Source organism: Pectinophora gossypiella, chromosome 8 (genome assembly GCF_024362695.1).
Source record: "Pectinophora gossypiella chromosome 8, ilPecGoss1.1, whole genome shotgun sequence".
NCBI classification, from domain to species: domain Eukaryota; kingdom Metazoa; phylum Arthropoda; class Insecta; order Lepidoptera; family Gelechiidae; genus Pectinophora; species Pectinophora gossypiella.
The window spans coordinates 17,135,671-17,161,579 of NC_065411.1; the positions used below are offsets into that span (position 1 = coordinate 17,135,671).

At 37.8% G+C, this 25,909-nt stretch overlaps 1 protein-coding gene across 1 annotated transcript; it reads left to right on the top strand.

Moving 5' to 3' along the window:
- The first annotated feature begins 6,398 nt into the window (after positions 1 to 6,398).
- On the top strand, positions 6,399 to 24,242 carry LOC126369166 (uncharacterized). Its single transcript, XM_050013461.1, has 21 exons — positions 6,399 to 6,522; positions 7,581 to 7,783; positions 7,965 to 8,128; positions 8,242 to 8,379; positions 8,837 to 9,039; positions 9,355 to 9,490; positions 9,584 to 9,679; positions 10,462 to 10,683; positions 11,235 to 11,335; positions 11,424 to 11,592; positions 11,800 to 11,963; positions 13,865 to 14,067; positions 15,328 to 15,491; positions 15,663 to 15,800; positions 15,888 to 16,090; positions 16,545 to 16,680; positions 19,893 to 19,988; positions 22,775 to 22,996; positions 23,223 to 23,323; positions 23,597 to 23,765; positions 23,970 to 24,242. The coding sequence occupies exons 2-21, from the start codon at positions 7,584 to 7,586 to the stop codon at positions 24,134 to 24,136; spliced, it is 3,192 nt and encodes a 1,063-aa protein (XP_049869418.1). The 5' UTR covers positions 6,399 to 6,522; positions 7,581 to 7,583; the 3' UTR covers positions 24,137 to 24,242.
- Positions 24,243 to 25,909: the final 1,667 nt, after the last annotated feature.

Sequence of the window (25,909 nt, forward strand, 5' to 3'; positions counted from 1 at the left end):
ATCGTTAATAACATCGTAGGGAGAACGCAGTTCCCTAGCGAAAGTTAAATAAGCGGCCGTATGACCGGTGCATTGATTATATGTAGTGTTAAGTGCGAACCTAACAGCACTTAAATGTTGAGGCCAATCTCGGTGGTCAGAATTCACGATAATCGCCAGCATAGCCTTCAGGTCTCTGTTTTTACGCTCAGCAGGGTTGGCCTGGGGATGGTAAAATGGCGTCAAGTTTTGTGCGATCCCTAAAGCAAACATGCATTTCTGCATCACGGCGGACACAAATTGAGTCCCGTTATCCGAGATAATACGACGCGGAAGTCCGTATCTTAGGAAAAACTCTTCAATAAGGACGCGTGCACAAGCCTCTGCAGTCGCCTCCTGTAACGCATACAGCTCGACCCAGCGCGTTGATACATCCTCCACCAGAAAGATCCACCTCTCTCCTCGACTTCCCTCCGGAAGTGGACCAAAAAGGTCCATAGCCAATACCTCAAACCGTTGGTGTAACACAGGCGTTTGCAGCAAACCAGCTGGTTTCTGGTTGCTCGGCTTGAAAGCCTGGCAAAGGTCACAAGACTTCAAATACTGCATCACATACTGCCGCATCTGGGGAAAGAAATAACGCTCCTTGATCTTTTTAAGAGTCCTATCTACACCCAGATGACCAGCTGTAGGCGCATCGTGGAGTTGCTTCATAAGCTCCTCTCGCATCGACTGCGGAACCACTAACTGCGGCTCCTCTGAGTCACCATCGGGATCTACCCGATATAACACCCCCTGGGAAACATAATAGCCTCTATCAGTCCAGCGCGTAAAACCCTGATCCTCTTCCTCGAAGTCCTTCAAGATCCTCGCGATCTCCGGATCCTCCAACTGAGCAGCACGGATTTCAACAGGCCCGCGGTGAGGTAAGTCTACTGAAACAGGACAAATGGAACAGGTCTCCCGCTCTTCCGAAAACTCTCCGACTGGTCGACTAAGTGTGTCTGCAACGACATTAACACGCCCAGGTGTGTATTCTAGTTTTAAGTTATATGACTGAATTTTCATAGCCCATCGAGCAAGACGTCCACTCGGTGTCTTTATCGACAGAAGCCATTTTAATGGCTGGTGGTCAGTACCAATAATTACAGGCGAACCCTCTACATAACCCCGGAAGCGCTCTAAAGCCCAGATCACGGCTAACGCTTCACGCTCTGTCGTGCTATAGTTGCGTTCAGCACTTGTGAGTAGCCGACTGGCATATTCTATGGGTCGTTCTGTAGTGGGGCTGTCTCCTTGCATAAGCACTGCTCCGAGTGCATGAGAGCTAGCATCCGTTCGAAGGATAAATGGTCGACTAAAATCAGGTTGTTGAAGAATTGGCGCGGAGGCTAACCGACCTCTGAGTTCCTCAAAAGCTCGAACTTGCGGATCTTCCCATACCCAACACTGATTCTTTCGAGTCAACATCGTCAACGGTTGAGCTATCTTAGAAAACTCTGGAATGAATTTCCGAAACCAAGAGCAACTCTGTAAAAATGTCCTCAACTCCTTGAGATTTCTTGGCGGATCCCTACACAACACGGCGGATACCTTGTCGGGGTCAGGTTCAATGCCCTTTTCCGAGACGACATGCCCGAGGTAAGTTACCTTATCTCTCGCAAAGACGCATTTCTCTCTGTTCACTCGCAAGCCGAACAGGCGAAGTCGATCAAGGACACGTCGAAGATCCTCCAAGTGTGACTGTAGGTCAGATGAGATGACAAGTAAATCGTCCAAATAGGCGAACACGCACACCTGCATACCTGTTCTAAACCTATCAATAAGGCGTTGAAAAGTCGCTGGCGAGTTTTTTAAGCCAAACGGCATCCGACGAAACTGAAACGTTCCAAAAGGAGTAGTAAACGCAGTTTTATGTCGATCCTCTGCAGCGACAGCCACCTGCCAATAACCTGCACGAAGATCTAGCGTGGACATCACGCAAGCACCTGAAGCAGGCGCTACCACTGACGAAGACAACAACTCGTCAATGAGCGGAAGAGGATATTTATCGGTCCGAGTCACGGCGTTCAACCGGCGATAATCCACGCAGAAACGGATTTCTCCGTTCTTCTTGGGAACCAAGACAACCGGCGAGGCCCACTCTGACTCAGCCTCCTCAATAACTCCTTCTTCCAGCATTTTGTCAAGTTCAGCACGAACGATTTCCTTTTTAGCTGGTGATAGCCTGTACGGCGGCACGGCGACTGGAGCGCTGTCACCCGTATCGATACGGTGTACTGCATACTCAGTAGGCGCTCCCCCTGGAGCGAAGACATCTGCGTACTCATCGAGTACCTTAGAAATCATCTTCCTTTCCGACGTCGTCAACATCGTACCTTCATCCTCACGCAGACTTAAAGATGACACAGCCTCCACGTGGTTAACTTCAAAGCTGAAAGGGAAAGAAACGCCCTTGAGCCTATCCAAAGTATACCTACCATGCTGGAGGTCAAGTATCATACCAGTTCTGTATAGAAAATTGGTCCCTAACAGGGTATCCGTGGCACCAGGCAACACCACAAATTCGGTGGGCACCACTACACCATTCAATTGAACATCAGCTGTAGCAATCTCTACTAACTGGTCAATTATAGCTCCATTAGCTAACTTAATTTCTAAGTTCTTACTACTAAATGTGTGTCCGTTTTCACAAAGAACCTTTTTTAACGATTCACTCGCGACAGATATTTTCGCACCAGTATCGACAAGCACTTTACCAACTGCACCATGCACTTTAATTTCTACCATTGGCCGTGGTTGTGAGTCCAAAGACTTTAAATCCACAGTTTGGAACGATGTTGTCCACGTCGTCGGCGCTGGATGCTGAGCCGTCGCCTTACACGTAGTACAGTTAGCTCTGATGACGCCAGGTGCACCGCACCCAAAGCATACCAAGGCGGGGGATGGTGACTTCACCTCGACGTTGCTCTCGCTGTGCTCTCTAGAAGACCTCTTAGCCAGTTTCGGGCAAGCAGACCGTTCGTGTCCAACTTTCTTACAATATTTACACCGGGGCTGTCCCTTGGCATGACTCGTAGAAGTAGATGGAGAAGAAGATCCGAAGGTAGATGAGGTAGTTGCACCAGGAGCTGAAGAAGACGCGGTTGGCGCACGTGTATGGGAGCGCACCCGTCCCTCATCAAATAAATCCTCGACAGCGCGAACCTTCTCTAAGAGCTCAGCGAACGAAGAGAACGATGACCTTGGCACTCTTTCCCGTATACGACGACTAAGGATACCATAGACCATATCAATCTGCACTGGGTTCTCTGGCAGTGTATTCGGAGGCAGCTGTGCTATCAAGGCTCTAGCTTTCGTTATAAAAATATCTGTTGGTTCTTCTCCCTGGACGCGAGCAAAGATTTCTTTATATATCTTATGTGGGGGAAGGCGAACTCCATAAGTTTGTGTCAGTAAGTACAGAGCCTCAGTCCAAGTAGCAACTGAAGATTTCACGCCTTTCCACCATGTCGCTGCTAAATCTGTTAAAAGCATTGGTAATCCTCTTAATGCTATGTCGTCGTCCATCAGTACACAGTCTTTGTAAATGCATATAGCATCGATGAATGCACCCACATCAGAATCCCGTTTTCCATCAAATCTGGCGGTACATCCTGCAAAATTACTTGTAGAAGATGGTTTCATCATCGATATCATTCGATTAAACTGTTCATCTGTCATTGCAAACATCGGTTGTGGTACAGGAAACCCTGGAAAACCAGGTATAGGCGGCGACTCCTGTGGAGCAGGCGAAATGTTCTCTGAAGGCGTGGTCACGCCCCCATGCGCATCCTCTGGCTGCTGTGTCACAGTATCAATACGCCCCAAACTATTGGCCCTAGACCGTGTCAACACCATTTTTCTTGTTTATTTTATGAATTACACAACAACAAAAGTTTATAAACAATCCCGTCTTATCACAAAATACTATACTAGTCTTTATCACTGATAAGATTCCGGATGTAAAAAATATAAAGTTTATAATAATGAGAATCACTCAAATAAAGTTCACAAAATATGGGAATCACCCAACAATTAAAATGTCTCTTCTTATCACAAACCTCTGTTTTCACTGATAAGATTCTATTTGGAAAATAGAACATGTAGAAAGTTATTTAAAATATTCACTAATTAAGAGTTCAATATTATTTTGTTATCACAAAAGTTTGCAACTTTATCACTGATAATTGAGGTTGTTTATTTTAAAATGTTCACCAATATTTAATTGTAAATGTTTTAATTGTCCTGATATTATCACAAAAGTATTATCTTTATCACTGATAACAACAGAGCTTTATAATGTTCATTAATAAAAAAGTATTTAAATTGTCCCAATATTATCACAAAAGTATTATCCTTACAACTGATAACAATCTTTATCACTGATAACAACGGAGCGTTATAATGTTCATTAAATAAAAGATTATTTAAATGTCCCAATATTATCACAAAAGTATTATCTTTATCACTGATAACAACGGAGCGTTATAATTAATTAATTGTATAAATTATTAAGCGTTATAATGTTCATCAATATTATATTGATTATTGAAAATAGTCCTAATATTACCACAAAATATCTAACTTTATCACTGGTAGGTATAGAACTTTATAATGTTCATCAATATTATATTGATTATTGAAAATAGCCCTAATATTACCACAAAATATCTAACTTTATCACTGGTAGGTATAGAACTTTATAATGTTCACCGATGGGTTCAATGTTCTCAAAATGATTCTATAGTCCAAATTATACAGATATCACTGCAGAACTTTTCCAGAGTTCAGTCTTAGGTAAGATGTCAAATCAATAGTAAAAGTAAGTAAGGTCACTTCCCTTGTATGCCGGCTAATGTAAACCACGGGGCGCGCGGCGCTCGGCGCACGCTCAGCCTCGGCCCTTAGCGTTCGCAGGCAAGCGTTACAAATGCTCAGCCTCGGGGAATTCCCGTCAGGCGAACAAATGACAATGACAACCGACGTTCCGCCCGCCAGCCAGCTCTTCAGCCGCGGCGGTCAGGCGAAACCAGGAACGTCTAACACACTCACACACAAAGTACAACGCGGCGGATGCGTGATCAGTTCAGATCACCAGAATCCCAAGCACGTGTTTCACTGTTCAACACTTCACAAAGTTCAACTTTCATTCGAACTCGTTTGTTCGTGCCGAACGTTGGGCAGCCAAATTTAGGTTGAATGTGTTAGACGGAAATTAAACTAAATACGATTTTGAAATCACTGTTTACTTTAATGAGGTTTTCCACTAGATTTGACAAGATTAATATAACAACAACTGAAAACGACCCGGTGAACACAAAAAACAAATTAACAAGAGAGAAAGAAATATGGCGACACCGGAAAAGGTAGTAGGTAGTGCCAACCAAAAATACATTTAATCATAGAGGCGGGCGGGCGCTCGGATTGGCCGTCCGCTGCGTGTTTGTAAATGTGCGTTATTTAAAAGTACAGGTGCCACACTAATTATGAATGAAAGAAAGAAAGAAAGAAAATATTTATTTCCATATTGGACGCCACATTTACAAACTTACATTACAGAAATAAAAAAAATAAACAATATAATGACAGTAAACTGTACCATTACATTAAAAACTTCTACATTTTACTGGGTTTCAAAAATTAAATAACACTCCTGTGTAGTCGTTATCATTACAAAGATACTTGCTATTGAAATTAACGTAGGCGTCAATTTTGATAATTTCTGAAGTGTTGATATGTTTGCTATTTAAATTAGGAAGGCGCTGACCTGACGTCGATATTTTGTTAATCAGTAAAGAGGGAGAAATACCATAAGAGATGTGGTGGAACATTCCTATGACACAACGACTGTGCCAGTAATATCATTTGGACGGCCTCCGTGGTCCAGTGGTTTGAGCGTTGGGCTCACGATCCGGAGGACCCGGGTTGGAATCCCTGTGGGGACATGTCACAAAAATCACTTTGTGATCCCTAGTTTGGCTAGGACATTACAGACTGATCACTTCGTTGTCCGAAAGTAAGATGGTCCGTGCTTCGGAAGGCACGTTAAGCCGTTGGTCTCGGTTACTACTTACTAATGTAAGTATGTAGTCGTTACATGAGCCATGTCTGGGGCCTTTGGCGGCTCAGTAATAACCCTGACACCAGGATGATTGATGAGGTTGGTATTCCACCTCACAACCCTTACGATAAGAAGAAGTATAACTTTTAAATTGTTCACGTATGCCCACTCAGACTGACCCTCATAAAACAAGTGGAGATATCAACCGTATATAAACAATAAGTGAGTACTTAACACTGATACGGTTAACGAGTACAAAACGTCTGCCTAAATTATTCATAATTATATTATTTATTTATATTAGATACACCGTTGTCTCTTGGGTCAGTCCTTTGACGTCTATACTTATGGACGGTTGTGGTCAAATATTTTACTGTGATTAAATATTTTATAGCTACTTAATTTTTTTTACTGCTTTGATCAGCTGGTTGTTATACGCAGTAAGTAAATATATTTACATTTTTTTTGTATTTGGAAACATTAAACGCCTGTTTGTGTATTTTTGTTATAATGTTCTACTTGGTGGATCTAGTTTTACAAACGGTCCGATTCTTATAATAAAAAAATCAAGTTAAAAAAGATCTTCAAAAAAAGTAATCAAAGATAAAAAGATAAAGATTTTTATTGTGCATTTTAGGTACAGTTATAGATGATAGTTGCAGTTAAATCTGAATTCAAAATTTCATTTTTATCTTACTCAATGCAAAACAAGCTCATACGAATTATTAAAGTAAAATTGAACTATTTTACTTTTTTATTTAAGATACTTAATACATTGACTTAGAAATTGGAGTGGAGTACATCCTAAATTTTCGATAGATCCATATTTTAACGTGGTTAGAACCCAGCATAATGTGTTTTAATTTGCGAAATCAGGAATCAGAATCATTTATTCAACGTATTTAATTATTTATTTATTTATTTTCGGAAAACCAACAGCTACTTTAAACAATATATACATATAAAAATACATACGATGCAGGGGAGCCAATTATATGATATCATGGATATATATATATATATTATCATGGATAAATTTGTTGAAGGTATTTCAAATTACGAATGGTAAATTTTTAAATTTACGTCAGTTCGCAAGATGTTACGTCTGAGGAGAAGAAATAACAAGAAACTGCAAAAGCAACACATCTTTTAAAACAATGAGGGTATACAAGTGTTATTTAATAACTAGAGAAACACATTTAATACCAGACATTTTTATCATTTAGGTAATCATTAATCTTATAATCAATAATTCATAGAAGGAAAGCTAGAAGGAAAGAGAGGAAGGGGAAGACCAAGAAGAGCTTACATGGAACAGATTAAAGAAAAGGTTAACGTCGTGTCTTATAGGGAAGTCAAGGAATTGGCCTTTGATAGACTGGAATGGAAAATGCTACACCGACAAGAGCGTGGCTCTTAAATTGATGATGATGAATCTTATAATAAATAGTTATCTTTATTTTTTGTGACTGTCATGTTTTAGCTTATCATCTTCCAGATCATGCTGTTCCTGATATGGAGCGTGGTGCTACTTGTGGCACTGGCGCTGTACTTCCGCCAATTGTACTCATTCTTCCACAAACGAGGAGTCAAGAATGAACTCGTCATGCCCTTCTTTGGTGACATGTTCAAAGTCGTACTGCACATGGAGCATACTGCTGAAAGTATCAGTAAAACGTATAAAAGATTTCCAGAGGAAAGGTACCAAGATATTATAACAATGTTAATATATAATGTAACTGCGATTATTAAGATTTTTTGTTTTCTGTTTATCAGAATTTGTAAAACCCGATTATTATGATATTGAAAGCCAACGGAATAAGACGAAAATGAAGATTGAGGTGATGCTATGGATTAACAAATGTATGGTCTTTCTGCGCAGGTTCGTTGGCAGATTCGAGTTCATTAGGCCTTTGCTAGTAGTGCGAGACATAGAGCTGATCAAAAAAATATCCATTAAGGACTTCGAGCACTTCTTAGATCACCGCGTCTTCATCGACAGCGACAACGACCCGCTGTTTGGAAGGAATCTCTTCTCATTAAGAGGTAGGAACTCAAAATTATCTCAACAAACTAAAACAAAATTAAAACTCCTGACCCCTTCTTTATAGATCCTCAATAGTTTGACTAGGAAAAAATAAAGAAATATTTCTCCTCAGGTCAAGAATGGAAGGATATGCGATCGACTTTGAGTCCAGCGTTCACCAGCTCCAAGATGAAGCTGATGCTGCCCTTCATGGCGGAAGTCGGAGACCAGCTGGTGCATACTCTTAAAGATAGTATTAAAAAGAGTAATAGTAAGTAGCTGCTTTATTTAACAGTAAGTTGAACAACGAACAAAACAGGCAATAATTATAATGTAGACTCGTTTATTTACAATTTTTTTATTTGGACCTATGAAATGTAGATATACCTTTAGGTAGGGTTTTTTGTTTCTGAAAAGTGATGGTACACCTAGTTTAGCTACTGTTACATCAATTTTGTACATATTACTTATTTGAGATCGCGCCTATTTCTCATTGGGATAGGCAGAGATCACGAAATTGCACTTACTACGGTACTGACACGCCCCTTGATTACACTTCTTCCACTTTCATAAAAATCTTCATGCAAGCTTGCTGATTTAGAGTACTTGTGAAATGGCCTTTCTTCAAAACATCCTGAAATAGATCGCGATAGGTATATTCTCGTAGACCACCCTCTTCTGATTCTACCACTAAAACTATGTACACGTTTGTTTCTTTTTTCATCTAGCGCCGTATCTGGACCTGGATACAAAGGACCTGTGTACCCGCTATGCCAACGACGTCATCGCCACATGTACATTTGGTCTGAAGGTGGACTCGCTCTCGGAACCTGATAACAATTTCTACAAGCAGGGCCTCATCGCCGCGACCTTCAAGTTCAAGCAGCTGCTCTTGTTTTTTTTGGGTTCTGCATTCCCTTGGATAGTGAAGGTGAGGGTGTGAACATTATTCATATTTTTCTAGATAAAGGTCAAAAAGCAAGGAAAGTAGTGAATTTGTCGCTGTAATCTGATATCTTTATATAACGTGCGAACCGTGTCATCAGCACTTGGCAGTTGCGTGCATAATATTTAATAATAATTCTTTGGTGATCAATAAGCGTCAAGTGCATTTGTATCAAAAGATAAAAACTATTAACATAAATTCCTTTCTAATATATTTATTACTATTAATATATTTGATACTTTTGATGGTATTTATTGGTAATAACCAAATACACTAGAAATATTTCTTCCTTCTTAACAGAGACTTAACATAAAGCTATTCTCGGAGCAAACAAGCAGCTTCTTCAAAAATCTGGTGCTACAGACGATGGAAGATAGGGAGACACGAAATATACTGAGACCAGACATGATCCACCTGCTCATGGAAGCTAAGAAAGGTGACACATGGAAGCTAGTAAAAAAACTATTGATGACTCAAATGATGATGATGTAGAGCTAAACGTTAGATAACATAATTTGATGCTTAACAGGAAAATTGACCCACGAAGACAAAGCCGCTGCCGACCCTGATGCAGGCTTTGCTACAGTCGAGGAGTCTTCCGTCGGCAAGAAGGAGGTAAATAAAGGTAACACAATCACAAACTTGCTATACATACTCTTGCGGGCCTTTCTATTAGCGACGAAATACTTTTGTTTGATACAAATATTGCCCTTGGTTGAAATACTCATAAATGAAATATTTTCCGTTTTCTAGTTACTTATACAAAAGATTAAACTTTATGATAGCGTGTTGATAATATTGTAATGGATATACATTGCCATTTGAGTAGCACTTTGAGTGTCATCAAACAATAATATTGGCTTTTTACAACTTTACGTATGCATGTTGTTGAAATTAGATAGTGGAAAATTATCGATATTGTTGTCTCTCCTAGTTTATCTGTCATTTATATTTACATTTTAGTAACTTGGTACCAAATATGCTTCAAAACTACTAATGGAGCCAAGGAATGGTTTCACTTCTAACTTGCCGGGGACAGATCCGATTTTGATGTATTTTTTTCCTTTGTAGTTTTTTATATAAATTTAAATTAAAAATATCTTGAGTGGGAAAATTAAATATTTCGATCATATAAAAAATATTTTTTTTTTTCTTTTTTTTATATGATCGAAATATTTATTTGACAACAAACAATGGATTTAAATTACTTTTCGGGTTCTGAACAGAGTCAGCTTAAATTGTTTTTGCGTCTGAAAGTCCAACCTTTAAAAAGCTGTATCTTTTGAACCATATTTGAAACTTGGTTGAAATTTATTATAGCGGATATTATATCAAGTAATAAAAAACTGAAAATTAAAAAATAAGGGGGCATACATGTAACGTTTACACTTATAATTTTATTTCTAGTGTGGTCAGATACGGACTTAGTAGCCCAAGCTATATTGTTCTTCATCGGTGGCTTCGAGACAGCAGCATCTGCTATAACCTTCCTTCTGTACGAGCTGGCAGTCAACCCTGATGTGCAGGATAAACTAGTGCAAGAGATCAAAGACTTTGATTCGAAGAATGAAGGAAAATTGGACTATAATGATATTCAGCGTATGACGTATATGGATATGGTGGTTTCAGGTAAAATAATTCAACCTCAACATGATTCTCTCTCATTCTCCATATATTTTATTGAGACATTCGTACACTTTTATACTATAGTTATATTTATCATTATTTAAATGTGTGTTTAATTTCATGGACATTGATGGTCGTTGCATGTCTTCTTATGCCGATCTATTTATTACTATTATCATTACCACTTCAATAATGATTGAACAATCATTCTTAATTTCATCCAGCTCTTACGTGTAACACCTTTCGCTAAGTAGTTAGTGTCATCTGAGACAAACCAAGTCAGAAAAAAACAGGCACGTTAGGTATGCATTGCTTTTTTGATTATGGTATTATTACTTGTTAGGACAAAACTCATACGTGGACTTGGTACCACAGTAAATAAATACACCCACATATACCCTCGCCTATGAACAGCACAGCAAGTATTGTACTTATTCTATCAATCAAAATACTTGTCACAGTTTACTTTCATTTCATCATTTCTGAATGTGTCGTGTGTTTAATGTGCATCTAAATCTTCCTCTATCAACCCTTCGATTACTATTTTATTACAGAAAATCTAAGATTATGGACTCCAGCTGTTATGATGGACCGCATCTGCACCAAGGACTGCAACTTGGGCAAACCTAATGACAAGGCTACAGAAGATTATATTGTAAGTACTCTTATACGCCTCCAAATGTAGGGTTGTTTCTGAACTAATCTACAACTTTTGACAGCTAATTGTGTTCCTTTTTATCCAGATCCACAAGGGCGAGGGTCTGATGATCCCAGTATGGTCAATCCAACGTGACCCACAGTACTTCCCCGACCCTGAGAAGTTCGACCCTGAGAGATTCTCAGAGGAAAACAAGCACAAAATCAAGCCGTTCACTTACATGCCCTTTGGACTCGGTCCAAGAAATTGCATCGGTATGGCTTATTTTAAATCTTATTTAAAAAGTAATTTAAGACTTTTGAAGTGATAATCAAGTAAAAAGCCTAGAATGTACTAATAAGTTCCTTATTAAAACAGGATGCATTGCGCCACATAAAAAAGATCTCATTTGCAGAATACTTTTTTTGCATAACAGTGTATTATTTGTAAAAAAAAAAATTGTCCTTATTGATTTACCTCAGGCTCACGCTTCGCCCTGTGTAAAGTGAAAGTGTTGGTATACCAGCTGCTGCGTCACATGGAGGTGGTTCCAGGACCCAAGACTCGCATCCCTGTGCAACTGGATCCGGAGACATTCAACCTTAGGATGAAGGGTGGACACTGGCTGAGATTTAAAGTTAGGCAGTAACAGAAATAAGTGGAGAGAAGAGTAAAATATAACATTAAGACGAATATATTGACCTTGGCGTCAGAGAACTTTCCTTTTCATTGGCCAAATAATCATTATGACATAGAATCCTGAAGTTTCGACCGTAATCTGCAAGTACAACGAATTTTTTTTTTAAATCTTTTCCCTATTCTTCAGAGTAGTTTTCTTCTCTACATTCTGCCAGCAGTACCTACTCAACATATCAAATGTAATGAGATAATGATACATACATACATACATACATAAACTCACGCCCGTAATCCCTAATGGGGTGGGCAGAGCCACAAGTAATCAAAGACAACTTGCAGCCACTGTTGATACGAATTCCAAAGATGGATATGATGAACCTTATGGTGATAAGGGATCAGCCTATCGCCCATAACATTAGTCCATCATGTTAGAGGACATAATGATAATAAATATTATTTACTTACATAAACAAATATAATGTTAATGTTTTCCGAACAAAAAGATCACTAGCTTTCTATTCGTAGGAGATGAATGTCATATATGTAAATTTTGTGTAAAAGTTGAATAATCTAGTTTAAGAATGATTTTAATAATTTATTTAATTATTAATGTGTAATTGTCAATAATTATTATATTAAATAATAAAAACATATTTTTATTTATACCTCATTTACCTTTTTTGTATTCATTGTCTAAATATTGTTTAAAACTTATTATAGTGACGTAAATGATAGAAGTATTCGTTACGTCACTTTTATACCGTGTATATCTTTTGAATGAGAAAGGTACTAGATTTTTTAGAGGTATCAAATAGTAGCGGATAGGTAGTTTAACTAACAATAGTGCAATTTCAACATAAGTAATTGGTCCCGCCATTTTGACGCTTTGACCAATCAGTATTGAGGCGACAGATATGACGAACTCAGATACAACATTATTACTTATAAAAAAAAATACAATTAAAAATGTATCAATACTCCAATGGACCTACATATTATGATGCACCTAATGCAGCTATCCTGCAGCAATGAACTGCGCCTGTTAGCGATCACTAAGTTAGTTCTGAACAAGACTTGACACGAAGCAGCGCTGTTGACTTTGAACAAAGTTTTTATTTTGTGAGAATTTATCAGTTGATTACCCAGTTTTAAAAGTTTTCATATCATGTATCGCTTGAATAACATGATTACATAACAGAATATTAATAAGTGTTACAATTTGTTACATAATACATCGTGTTTGTGTTTATTTTGAGTAAGCTGACGTAAAAACAAGGTGAGTTATAAAACTATGCCAGTGTAACGTAAACTAGACCTTGGAGAAAGATAACTCATATCAAATTATACATATACAATCATAATCCGTTATTACTCAGCTGAAAGATAATTCAAATCAAGAAAAAAAAGCCATTTCCCTAATCTTTTGTTTCAACTTCTATCTTTATTTCACATTGTTTTCGATGAGATAACTTGTATATTAATAAATATTGCACAAGTATTTATCATTTTGAATTTATTATAAAAGTAAATGCTACATCGACTTGGTATCTTACACTCTATAGCGTTCACAGACGTAAGTATTCAATTGTCCTTCTATTCCTTGTACGGTTTAAAGGTGAACAACGAGATTAGAGCAGCTTGTAGCAGTGTCACCAAAACATCTGAATATTGGAGTTTTCGAAGCTATACATTTGGTTGGTAAACATGTCTCACTCTCGGCTCGAGGTTTAAGCGTAAATATTGTAAAAAATGCCTTCCTTACATGTTTCTTCCCTCCACAGTTTGGTGAACCAACACCAATCTTATCCAGATTTTACCTCGTTTCGACGCCTATATCACACTATCGCTCTCAGAGCTACAAACCTTTGTGTTGTCCTGTGTACTAAATAAATATATATATATTTCCAGATCATGTTACTCCTGATCTGGGTTGTGGTGCTGGTGGTAGCACTGATGCTATACTTGCGACATGTGTACTCCTACTTCGATCGAAAAGGAGTCGCCACTGACAACGTGTCTCCTTTCTTCACATCTACGCTGAAGATCATCTTTCGCATAGAACACTTCACTGACATTATCAACAAGAGCTACTCGGCTTATCGGGGAGAGAGGTAGGAAGCGTTTTCTCTGCAAAAACAGAAGCATTTGATTCGAAATTCAAAGTAGAAACTTTTGGCATGCAGTGTAATTACTAGAAGCTTATTAAAGTCAACCAGTAGGATTTAGTCTTTCTTCTGTAGAAATCGGTTTCAGTTAAATTATAGTTATTATATAGATTATGCAAAAAGAACAGACATGGGGTATAGTCAAGCAAATTATAGAAGAAAATTGTCAAAATTACAAAACCATAGGTATTTTAATATCTATCCGACTGGTATAACACTCTAGGAGCACTTGCTATGAAAACGAAAAAATCCTCGCGTATCAAAACAGCTCTTCTACCTAACGTAAGTACTTTATTAATGACGCGAACTACGCGGAGTGTGATGGAATTCAATTGGATAATTTTGACTATGACCATGAGTATACCAAAGTCAAGCGAGGTCAGGTACTATTGTTTATTCATTCATGTACATTATTCATCACTAATTTCAGAGCTACGCTCTTGTCGTTGTAGCATTCCTCTCCATGCTACTTTTTAGGTTAAAATAGGGCAGTGGTTTCCCTCTCGCCTTCCGCTCCGCAGTAATCTGTCTGACGCGAGTGGGATGGCGCCCAGAGTAGTCTATTTCAAAGCCGTACTAGGACTCCTGTCCTTCGTCTCTGAATAGTACTTAATCATAATCATAATCAATAATTTATTTGCAAGAACACAAAGTTAAAGATCTTGTACAGTGACTGTTGCCCTCTGTCAGGTTCCAGGTTATAGTCCCCATGACTTGCCCCTTCCGTCCTGAATTGCCGTATAGATGACGCCCACCCCCGCCTCTATAACCATTGAGATCTTCACCCGTATCCCTGGGCAAGGATTCTACGTTATGCCCCGTAGGTATAATTCATTTCCAAAAGCAGCAATCTATAACAAACCTCTCTGCTGAATATCATAATCACTTTAAACAGTAGCATAGTAGATAAGGCTACCATAAGTTTTCGCACTATTATCAGGCAGACTTTCTTTAATTTTTCAGTATCGTGTTAGAATAGCAATGCTAAGAAATCACATAAACAAAGATCAGAGTGACCCTCTTACAGCGGCTTGTGGTTAGACCGCGACAAAGAAAAAGAGAGACCAAAGTTGTTTGATATACCAGCACCGGGCACAGCACATTTTTCTGAATGAGATTCTTTCCTTATATTGGAAGCTTTCCATACATCAGTTAACTCTATTCTTGTACTCTTGTTTTATAATATTGTATATTTGCCTTCATCAGATTCGTGGGCAAATTCGAGTTCTTAAAGCCTGTGCTGTTATTGAGAGATCTAGAGCTAATCAAGAAAGTTACTGTTAAAGACTTCGAACATTTTCTCGACCACACCACCACGGTAGACCCCAACCAGGACCCGGTATTCGGCAGAAACCTCTTTTCTTTGAAAGGTACCAACTTGAATTTATAATGTAAAAACCTGTTAACAAACTGCAATACATCTACAAAAATTAAGCAAAATTATTGGGACCTAGGTTAATTGTGGAGGATTTCATTGCCAAGAAAGCACACGGTTCCCGTTGCGTGTCTTTATTGGATTGACTGACCTCAATTGCTTTTAGGTCAAGAATGGAAGGACATGCGGTCGACCTTGAGCCCAGCGTTCACCAGCTCCAAGATGAAGTTGATGCTGCCCTTCATGGTGGAAGTCGGAGACCAGATGGTGTTTAATCTTAAGAAGAGTATTAAAGAGAATAACAGTAAGTTAGTAATTATCCTACTTTTAATTTAAGCATCACCATCCGGTCTAGTAGTGTCTCTAAATCACCAGTCGCTTCTTTTCTCAGATCCATTCCTGGATGTAGATGCAAAAGACCTGACGACTCGCTTCGCCAATGACGTCATCGCCACATGTGCGTTCGGTTTGAAGGTAGACTCCCACGCAGACAAGGACAACGAGTTCTACAAGCAGGGTCTCATGACTACAACCTTCAAGATATCACAGCTGATCTTCTTCTTGCTGTCGGTTGCATTGCCTAAGCTGGGAAAAGTGAGCATTTGAATTAATTATCACTTTCAAGGACACAGACCACACTGAAGAATAATATTGATGTATAATAATATGTTACTACATTGCAAGATAATATCATAATAATAAAAACACTTTATTGCACACAAATTCATAAAACATTATATCATGTTTGAAATATAGACTGCGCTATGAAAGAAGACCACAGATTTTAATGGAACTAATTGACAAGTCATAAAAATTCTCTGCAGAATCTGCGACGCTAGCGCCGCTGCCGTGGGACTTCTTTCGTGGAGCGTACTATATTTTAATAAAATAATGCACACCCATTATTTTTTAAACAAAAATTTCTGTTCCTAAAACTTTTCAAATCAATTTTTTCACAAATAATTACAAACAATCCAGTATCATTCGCTCAAATATATTCTTTATGAAAAACTAATGATACCTAACAAATGTTATTCTTCATTGACAGTTGTTCAAAATAAAGCTTTTTACGGAAAAAACACGCAACTTCTTTGAGAATCTGGTGACACAGACAATGGAGGATCGGGAGAAGCGCAACATTATCAGACCAGACATGATCCACCTCCTCATGGAAGCTAAGAAAGGTAAGACATTGAACCTGTTGTAAGTCATAGTAACAAACGAGACCAGACGCCCTAAGATGACAGCCCGGACCGGATACTTCGTACAAAAATATCGTTTATTCATAATTGTTCATTCTACGCCAAGATGCATTCGCTTCAAAGAGCTCCCTCTAGCGGTCGCTTACGTACGAATATAATCCGTTTGAATTTAATACTATAATCGTCAGGAGGGAGGTAATGTAGACGACAGGTCGACATGGCAATTCTCTAGTGACGTGACGTTTTCAATATCGATATATTTTTATTATGTATGTAACAAAATGTGAATAAAATAATACCACGTTTTCATTTAAGTTAATATTTATTCATCTGAATCATCTAAAGTTAATTTTATTTCTAAAATATTATTCTTAGTTTTCAATAATTTCTTAGCAAGTATATGTAAAATATACTTGCAAAATCAAAATTATAAATATAATTTTGATATAAAGAAATCTAATCTAAATATTTATGGTCAATCAAAATTATAAATATAGCAAGTATATGTAAAATATACTTGCTATATGTAAAATATACTTGCTATATTTATAATTTTGATTGACCATAAATATTTAGATTAGATTTCTTTTAAATCTATTGTTTTTCTGTTGTGTAAATGTTAATTTCTAATTCAATAAATTATGTGAGCGAGATTATAATCGATCGTGCGACACTAAGACTAAGACTAAGACGCCGCGGGGACTGTGCGGGTGTGCGGGGCAACCCCCCCTCCGCGGCTCACCTCATGCCCCGATTGCCATGTCGACCTGTCGTCAACAGTAGGATGCATTTCCTCTGCAAAATTCAGAAGCAGTTCAACCTAAATTTAAAATAGACACTTTTGGTTAGTAGCATAATTTGCAGATCGTAGAAGTTTCAAAGTCAACCATTCATCATCATCATAGGACTCTTACATGTGTTTCATGATGACTATCATTGTCGCGAAGTGATGCAAAATTGCAGCGATGTAAAGTGAACTGGTACGGTTAATTCTTACATCGGTAGAAATCAGTTTCTGTTAAATGTAATTATTATATTATCATATAGTTTATCCAAAAAGGACAGGCAAAATGTAGAAGAAGAAAATCATCATCGTTCAAAAAATTCACATACTGTGGTATTTATTTGTATAGACCATTTTCTGACTGACAAAAGACTGTCTTTGAAGCATAAATCCATGAGTCATGAATGATAATAATACTGACAGGTGTATTAAGGCTCTTGAAAAAATGATTAGACCTCTGAAAATGGCAGGATGTACGTTCATAGTAGAATGTAAAGAAGGGATAAGAAAAAAGTTAATAATGTAAGGTGAAGTACCTTCCCTTCCCAATGTTGGACAAAGGTAGTTTGACATTGCTGACCTACCTGCTTACTATGAACACTTGGAGCAGATCCATCAAAATAAATTACACTGTTCAAATAAATGAACTTTTTTATTACGCCTCTAATTAAATTAGTTATACCTTCTCTTTTAATAAATCATCTTTGCTTAATATCCTTAATTGCCTTTAGAAATTAATGAAGCTTTATATGAAATAAGTGGAAGCAGATACTTCAGGAGTTAATAATAACGGTTAATAATAATATTCAAAATCAACCTTCAACCTTTCTTTATGAAATATAATACTTACCACAATAATTTCTACTACGTAAAAAATGTTAAAAATTACTCGCCTATTTTTAATGTATTTTTTACGAACAATAGGTAGGTGTTTGCGATGCGATGACCTTCATACAACCGTATCTGGTCAATAACCTGATAAAGACGAAGCTCATAATAAAATATCCTTGATAAATGACTAAATAGTGACAAGCGAAAATTACAAAGCTATCAGACAGATTATAAAAAATAATCATTGGGTTAAAATAGTGTACAAAATACAGTCAGATAAAAGATAATTCTATATGTAATGTTTTGTACCAAATATTATTTTTATCGTTATCTACTATCCTAAGGTTGCTAGCCCAAGTGTATCCGCAAGCGCACGTAAATGATGGTGTATCTATTTGGGCGATAAGCTGATATTGTGACCTTACTTTTTTTTTAACGTGACTTATTGTAGATTTGCCGCAGATGGCATTAACTACTTGGCCGGACAAATGGGGAGCGCTGAAGGCTCTCACCCGGTACAACGTTTAAAACAATAGGCCTGAGGGTGCCCAGTTGGATGCGAACCTCGGCTCAGGGCGTCGTCTGAGAGGAAAAATATTAGAAAGAATTAATCGACCCTAGTGGGTCGATAGTGATAAGCGCTGATGGAGGGAAATCGTCGACCACGCCGGCGGGGTCGGTATCGGGGTCCTGAAGTGTTTGGTGTCTCGAGCTGATTGGCTGCCTCTATGGCTGTGACCATACGGCTAATCATGTCCATCTTTGAAAGAATATCAGAGCGAGCTGCTGGTTATTTTGATGGCGTTTCCATCCCGTTTTATAAAACGATGATACTTTGTATTATTTTCATAATCAGTTGTCTTAGCCAATTAGCAAACGATTACGAAAAACCACAGTGATAGAGATTATCACTTTCAGGGACACAGAAGAATAACATTAATCTATAACATGTTGCGATTTTGCTAGATAATATCAATCACAATTGCAATCGTTTGCAACTCGACTGAACCTCCAGCTCTTACATTGATTCTGTACTTCATTACTCTTGTTCTAACTTAGGGTAGTATTAATAAACTAATCTCAGCTTTGAGACTGCCCTCAAGATCATGGCAATGTGACAGTTCTTATATGAAAACAGGAACTTGAGCATGGTCTTGAGGGCAGTCTCAGCTGAGATTAGTTTATTGATACCACCCTAAGTGTATAGCAGTTATGACATTGACCTGTCCATCGAGCTAGATACGTCAAGGCCACGGGTTTGCCGATCAGATCGTGTAGTCTAATAGCAAACCGGTGGGGCGTAACCATAGTAACCACGATCTCGAGCGAGCTGGTGGGGCGTAACCATGGTAACAACGATCTCGAACGAGCTAGTGGGGCGTAACCATGGTAACAACGATCTCGAGCGAGCTGGTGGGGCGTAACCATGGTAACAACGATCTCGAACGAGTTGGTGGGGCGTAATCATGGTAACCACGATTTCGAGGTGGTGTAATAGCGTCAATTTTCCCAATCTCGAAGTGACCGTGACGCATCTAACCCAGTGGACATGGTAATGTAAACTACTGATGTTAAACAGGCAAGCTGACCCACGATGAGAAGGCGTCTGCCGACCCTGACGCAGGCTTCGCTACCGTCGAAGAATCTGCTGTCGGAAAAAAGGAGATCAACAGAGGTAACGCAGATAAATTTACATACATAACATAAGCTCACAACTATATCCCAAATTGGGTAGGAAAATGGAATGAATGCATCGCAAGATGCACTAAGTACTCACACCTAACCGAGCTTTCTATTAGACCAACGTGATCCATCGAGTGTGGTCGTGGTGTGTGGGGGTGGTTTTTGTTGGATGATTTACGTACCAGTACCACAGCTGAGCACAGGCTTCAGTCAACTAAAGAGAGTATAGAGCATGCTCCAACACACAGCTCTATTGCGGGCTGGTGGAGGTGTTTGGGCTAGAAGCTAATTTGGCTAGATTTTCTTAAGGGACTTCTACACGATGCTAAAATTACAATTTTGGTCATAAAAACATGATCATTACTTAGCAAATATCTCTTTACAATAAGTTGCTTACATAAAATGCACAGCTGAGATGTAGCGTCAAACTTATCCATACAGTCAGTTAGTACCAGACTGCAGCGAAGCAAAGGAGAGGGTTATGTCTTTGACCGCTATGTATATATGTATGTGTGTATGCACGTCTGTTCCAACCTAACTTCTAAACCACTTGTCAGAATTTAACAAATGAGGTTTCACTAAAAGCGTCTTGATTGTCCGGTGGTTACAGGCTATGTGACGTTAGGCTAAATTCAATGTGGCGCCCTCTAGAAGATATTAACCGAGGACGAAAAAAGATTTTTTTTTTTCAAATGGTCTTATGTTGAGTATCAAATGGAAGAGCTCGATTTGCACATTTCAAATATGTACATATTACTAGCTTTTACTTGCAGGTTTCCTTGTATTTACTCGAACTAGATTACTCTTTCTGACTTTCAAATGGTTTGTTATTGTTATGTTTGTAACCTACTTGTACTGTTGTCCCAAATAAACGTATTATATATCTATCTATCTATCTATAATTACATAAAATTGATAACTTGACTGCTCAGACATGTTCCGGATAAGTTTTATCTCCAAATCATACATAAACACGCATCGGAAGCACGTTATCTTAATAAGTGAGACCCCAAAATACCCAGTTAAAAAAATAATATAAAAAAAAAAACCCGGCTACGGGAAAATCCACGGCTGCCTTCTAAACATCACTATTCGGAAGAATTTCAGTGAAATATACCTATTTTCTTGTTTCATTTTTAGAACGTGTTTTTTCCGTAGTCAGGTTTTAGTTTTTAAATTTAAATATATAATAATAATGGTGCTAATTCCTGTAAATACCATCTAATTTTATTTTAAGTTATATCTGTCCTTTTCTTATCCGCCGAAAAGGAAAGGGACGGGTAATCGACAAGCATAAAATTTATGGAACACACGTCAATTTTAAGCACAAATCTAAACCAACCGTCTAAAAATTTTACGTCAGTCAATAACCCGACACATTAATTTACTCATTCTTCCTAAAATTAAGAGCTGTGAATCATCCGTCCCTTTCCTTTTCGACGGATACGAAAATGACGGATATAACCTAAAATAAAATTAGGCGGTGTCTGCAGGAATCGGGGCCAATGTATACTTTGATACCTATTGATGTAATAACATCATCAACTTTGTGTGATCACGGATAAACAATGTAGGTTTATCCTCTTCAAAAAAACGCAGATAAAACTGACATATAAATTAATGTCCATTATGTTATCGTTGCGATAACGCTGTTTACTCTATATAATTGGCATGTAACTACTTACCTACTAAATGTTATTTTTATATCTCGTATTATCTTAACTTCTTTGCGGGTAAAGTCCTATACTTTACCCATCTCGATTGGCTTATAGACACATCCATGAAGGAAAGTAAAATCCGCCTCATGGATTATGGCCTGTACAACATAATGGACTACTGAAAGACCTGTGCCCTGTTTATCAATACTTACAAGCCCTGTATTACAACAATTTTTCGCGTAAAAATTTTCATTATTAAAAGAATGTGTTTATCAAAACTACACATGTAAATTACATGTTACAATTATCTATATTTATTTCACAAGTCTGTTTATCAATACTTACAAGCCCTATATTACAACAATTTTTCGCGTAAAAATTTTCATTATTACAAGAATGTGTTTATCAAAACTACACATGTAAATTACATGTTACAATTATCTATATTTATTTCACAAGTATATTTTACGATCCCTCTACTATTTTTGATAAACGTAATTATACGTACTTGTAGCTTGTGAACGTGTAGGCTTGATAAACACGGCACTGGGTGCTTCAAAAGGCCACATCCAAAAAAAACAAATCATCTGAAAAAGCAATATTGCTATTTGATATTGCGTGCTTACTTTTATACGTGCAAATGTCAATTGCAATATGGCTTCTTTAGATGAATTGCTTCGATATGGCCTTTTTAACACCTGAGATATTTCACAAATATCTCCATTATATGGTGGAGATTGGATATTAAAAATATATTTGGGCTTTACGACCTTAAGAGAGTCGTTATTAGTTACGTGGTAGTGCCGCTGTAATTTGTCTTTTAGTAACTTATGGTTCTGCTCACGTCTATAGAGATTTATATGTCAAACGAACATATAAATCAAAGAACAGGACGGAGGAAACAAGGAAGGACGTAATATGCAGCGCTTATACCTATCGGAAACATGATCCTCTTTGACAACACCCTGGACCCTGAGCCGAGATTCGCGCCCACCACCGGACTGTTATCTTAAACTATGCACCGGGAAACCCTTGCAGTCCAAACAAATCTACAAAAAAAATACCACTAGCCTAATCCAACCATATTTAAGAATAAGAATAATGTTCCGTGTTCTTCCAGTGTGGTCAGACACAGATCTTATTGCCCAAGCGGTGTTGTTCTTCGTGGCTGGATTTGAGACAGTCTCGTCAGCCATGACCTTCCTGCTTTACGAGCTGGCTGTAAACCCTGACGTCCAGGAGAGGCTGGCTCAGGAGATTAGGGAGACAGCGGCCAGGAATGCTGGGAAGTTTGACTACAACGACATACAGCGTATGACTTACATGGATATGGTGGTTTCGGGTGAGTCTGACTTGAATTCGTTTCGTTGAGCCAAGTCAGAGGACTCTGGAGACTCAATAATAACCCTGACATGGAGAATGGTGAGGATTTCTTCTAAATTTAGTTCCTTTTGCAAATGTAAATATCTTTATATGTGCTCCATTTTGTTCCATGGAAAGCCGAAGACTTCAAAATAGTACCTATATCATACTAACAAATTACATTAACTAAATATGTATCTTTCCAGAGGTCTTAAGGCTGTGGCCCCCAGCTGTCGCCACTGACCGTTTGTGTGTCAAGAACTATAACATGGGCAAACCCAACGACAAAGCCACTCAAGATTTCATCGTAAGTCAATGTTTATGATACCAATTCAACCAAAGATCATCATCATCAGCGTTTTCGTCCATTTGGTGGTCTATAACCTAACCTAACCTGAAATCGCATTTATGATTTATCTCTATTCTCTTTTTGTTCTAGTATTTATTCAATATAAACTCGAATATAATATAAGTCCAATAAATATGCAGCCAGAATTCGACCCTACAACTATTGAAATTAAAAGCCCGCATTTCTGACCATCACGAGTCCTCACTCAAAAGCTAAATGCCATGATTCCAGCTCCGCAAAGGCGAAGGTCTCCAGATACCGATGTGGGCTATCCATCGTGACCCAGAGTACTTCCCCAACCCTGATAAGTTCGACCCTGAGAGATTCTCAGAGGAAAATAAGCATAACATCAAGCCGTTCACGTACTTTCCATTTGGACTTGGCCCGAGAAATTGCATTGGTAAGATTTGAATTCATAAACTCGCGCCCGGAATCCCTAAAATAATGGGCTGAACCACAAATATTGTAGACTTAGAGTACTTTGAAAAATAATGCTGTCAATATGCAATAATCTGTTGTTTTTAATGTCATTCATAATTTTAACAACGTAGTCATTTAAAGGAACTCTTAGTTTGAAACTGATCAAAGTTTACACCAATTCCAGGCTCACGGTTCGCGCTGTGTGAAGTGAAGGTGATGATATACCAGCTGCTGCTCCACATGGAGGTGACTCCAGGACCCAAGACCACGATTCCAGCGCAGCTAGATCCAGCCTCCTTCAACCTCAGGCTAAAAGGGGGACATTGGCTGAGGTTCAAAATTAGGGAATAAACTGAAGAAAATATCAATTGGAGACAATATTTCTTTCTCACCAGGACAACATTGATGCTTTTGTATTTCTGTGATTCATTATTTTTTTAATAAAGGCGCAAGTTTATTAATTGTATTAGTCTACACTTATTAACAAATAAGCGCCATCTAAGTTACAGATGCGGAACTTCTTGGATAAAATATTTCCTTGAAAACTCTATGCTGGTTTATTCGCTTACTTTGTGCTTTATGTTATCATAGTTCTTGCTGAATGAACAAGATGGCGTTTGTAATCATATTTTGTAATATACTTAGTTAAAATATGTATAGTTATTGTAATATTAAGTATTTATTGTACATCAATGTATTAAATATTAAACAAAGAGATTGCATATATTTAAAGCATATGTAAATAAGATAAACAAATATCAAAAAGTCAGGGTCTAGCTAAATAAAACTATTATTTACTTCAATTAATAATTTAATTATAAAAGCGGTAAAAAAATATTCAATAACAACAAAAATGCTGCGAGAATAATCTACCATTCAAAATTCAAATTGAAAAATTTCTTTATTTAGTAGGTAACATAATTACACTTTGAATCGTCATGTTTTACATAACCATCGCCTCATCCGTCTAAAACTACTACAGCTTCTCACAACCTGTACAGCCGTGATATATCTACTATACTAGATGAAGTAGCATGATTTTACTAAGTATTGAGTTGTTACGTGACCATCAACATTTTATGTGTAAAAGTTATTTAAGTAGCTCTAACAACATAATCTTAATTCAATCCATTCGATCTACGCCACGATACAAAAACGATTAACTACGGTGAACCTACTTAGTTAACGATAACGCGATTCTCAATCAGCGTCAAATGTAGCATACTGAGAATAGTTTTTCTTAATCACATTACAAAGACTTTTTTTATAAGTATATTGGCCCCGATTCCTGCAGACACCGCCTAATTTTATTTTAAGTTATATCCGTCATTTTCATATCCGTCGAAAAGGAAAGGGACGGATGATTCACAGCTCTTAATTTTAGTAAGAATGAGTAAATGAATGAATAACCCGGGCGAATCAAAAGGTACGTCGCTGGTATGCAATCCGTTTGACGTGCTGTCTACTTAACTGTGTCGGGTTATTGACTGATGTAAAATTTTTAGACGGTTGGTTTAGATTTGTGCTTAAAATTGACGTGTGTTCCATAAATTTTATGCTTGTCGATTACCCGTCCTTTTCCTTTTCGGCGGATAAGAAAATGACAGATATAACTTAAAATAAAATTAGATGGTATTTACAGGAATTAGCACCAATATCAGTATCGGGCACTAAATTGGATGACGTCATACACAACATAATAAGTTCAGTCATGAGCAATATAATGTACCCACTTTAGGACTCTGTCGCACTAACATATTTGACATTTAGTGAGAATTACAGTTCAATTTGTCAAAAAAGTTAATGTGACATGGTACCAAAGTGTATACATATTAATGCTCGTGACCGTACGTATGTTATTTTCTTCTTTCAAAGCGACGATGTCTTAGATAAAATATGCATTTTACTCAAAACTGATCCCGGTAGCCGTTGGCACCGGTTACTACTTACTGATGTACGTAGTTGTTACTTGAGTCGCGTCAGGGGCCTTTGACGGCTCAGTAATAATCCTGACACCAGGGTTGATGAGGTTGGTCATCCTCCTCTCCACCCACACGATAAGAAGAGACTCAAAACTGATGGTATAATTACCCTATGATAACTATCATTCATCATTATTTACTG

Coding starts and splice junctions, on each gene's coding strand:
- LOC126369166 (XM_050013461.1), top strand. CDS start 7,584: ATGCTGTTCCTGATATGGAGCGTGGTGCTACTTGTGGCACTGGCGCTG. Junction 9,040..9,354: donor CATTCCCTTGGATAGTGAAG/GTGAGGGTGTGA, acceptor CCTTCTTAACAG/AGACTTAACATAAAGCTATT. Junction 23,766..23,969: donor TGGCCCGAGAAATTGCATTG/GTAAGATTTGAA, acceptor CACCAATTCCAG/GCTCACGGTTCGCGCTGTGT.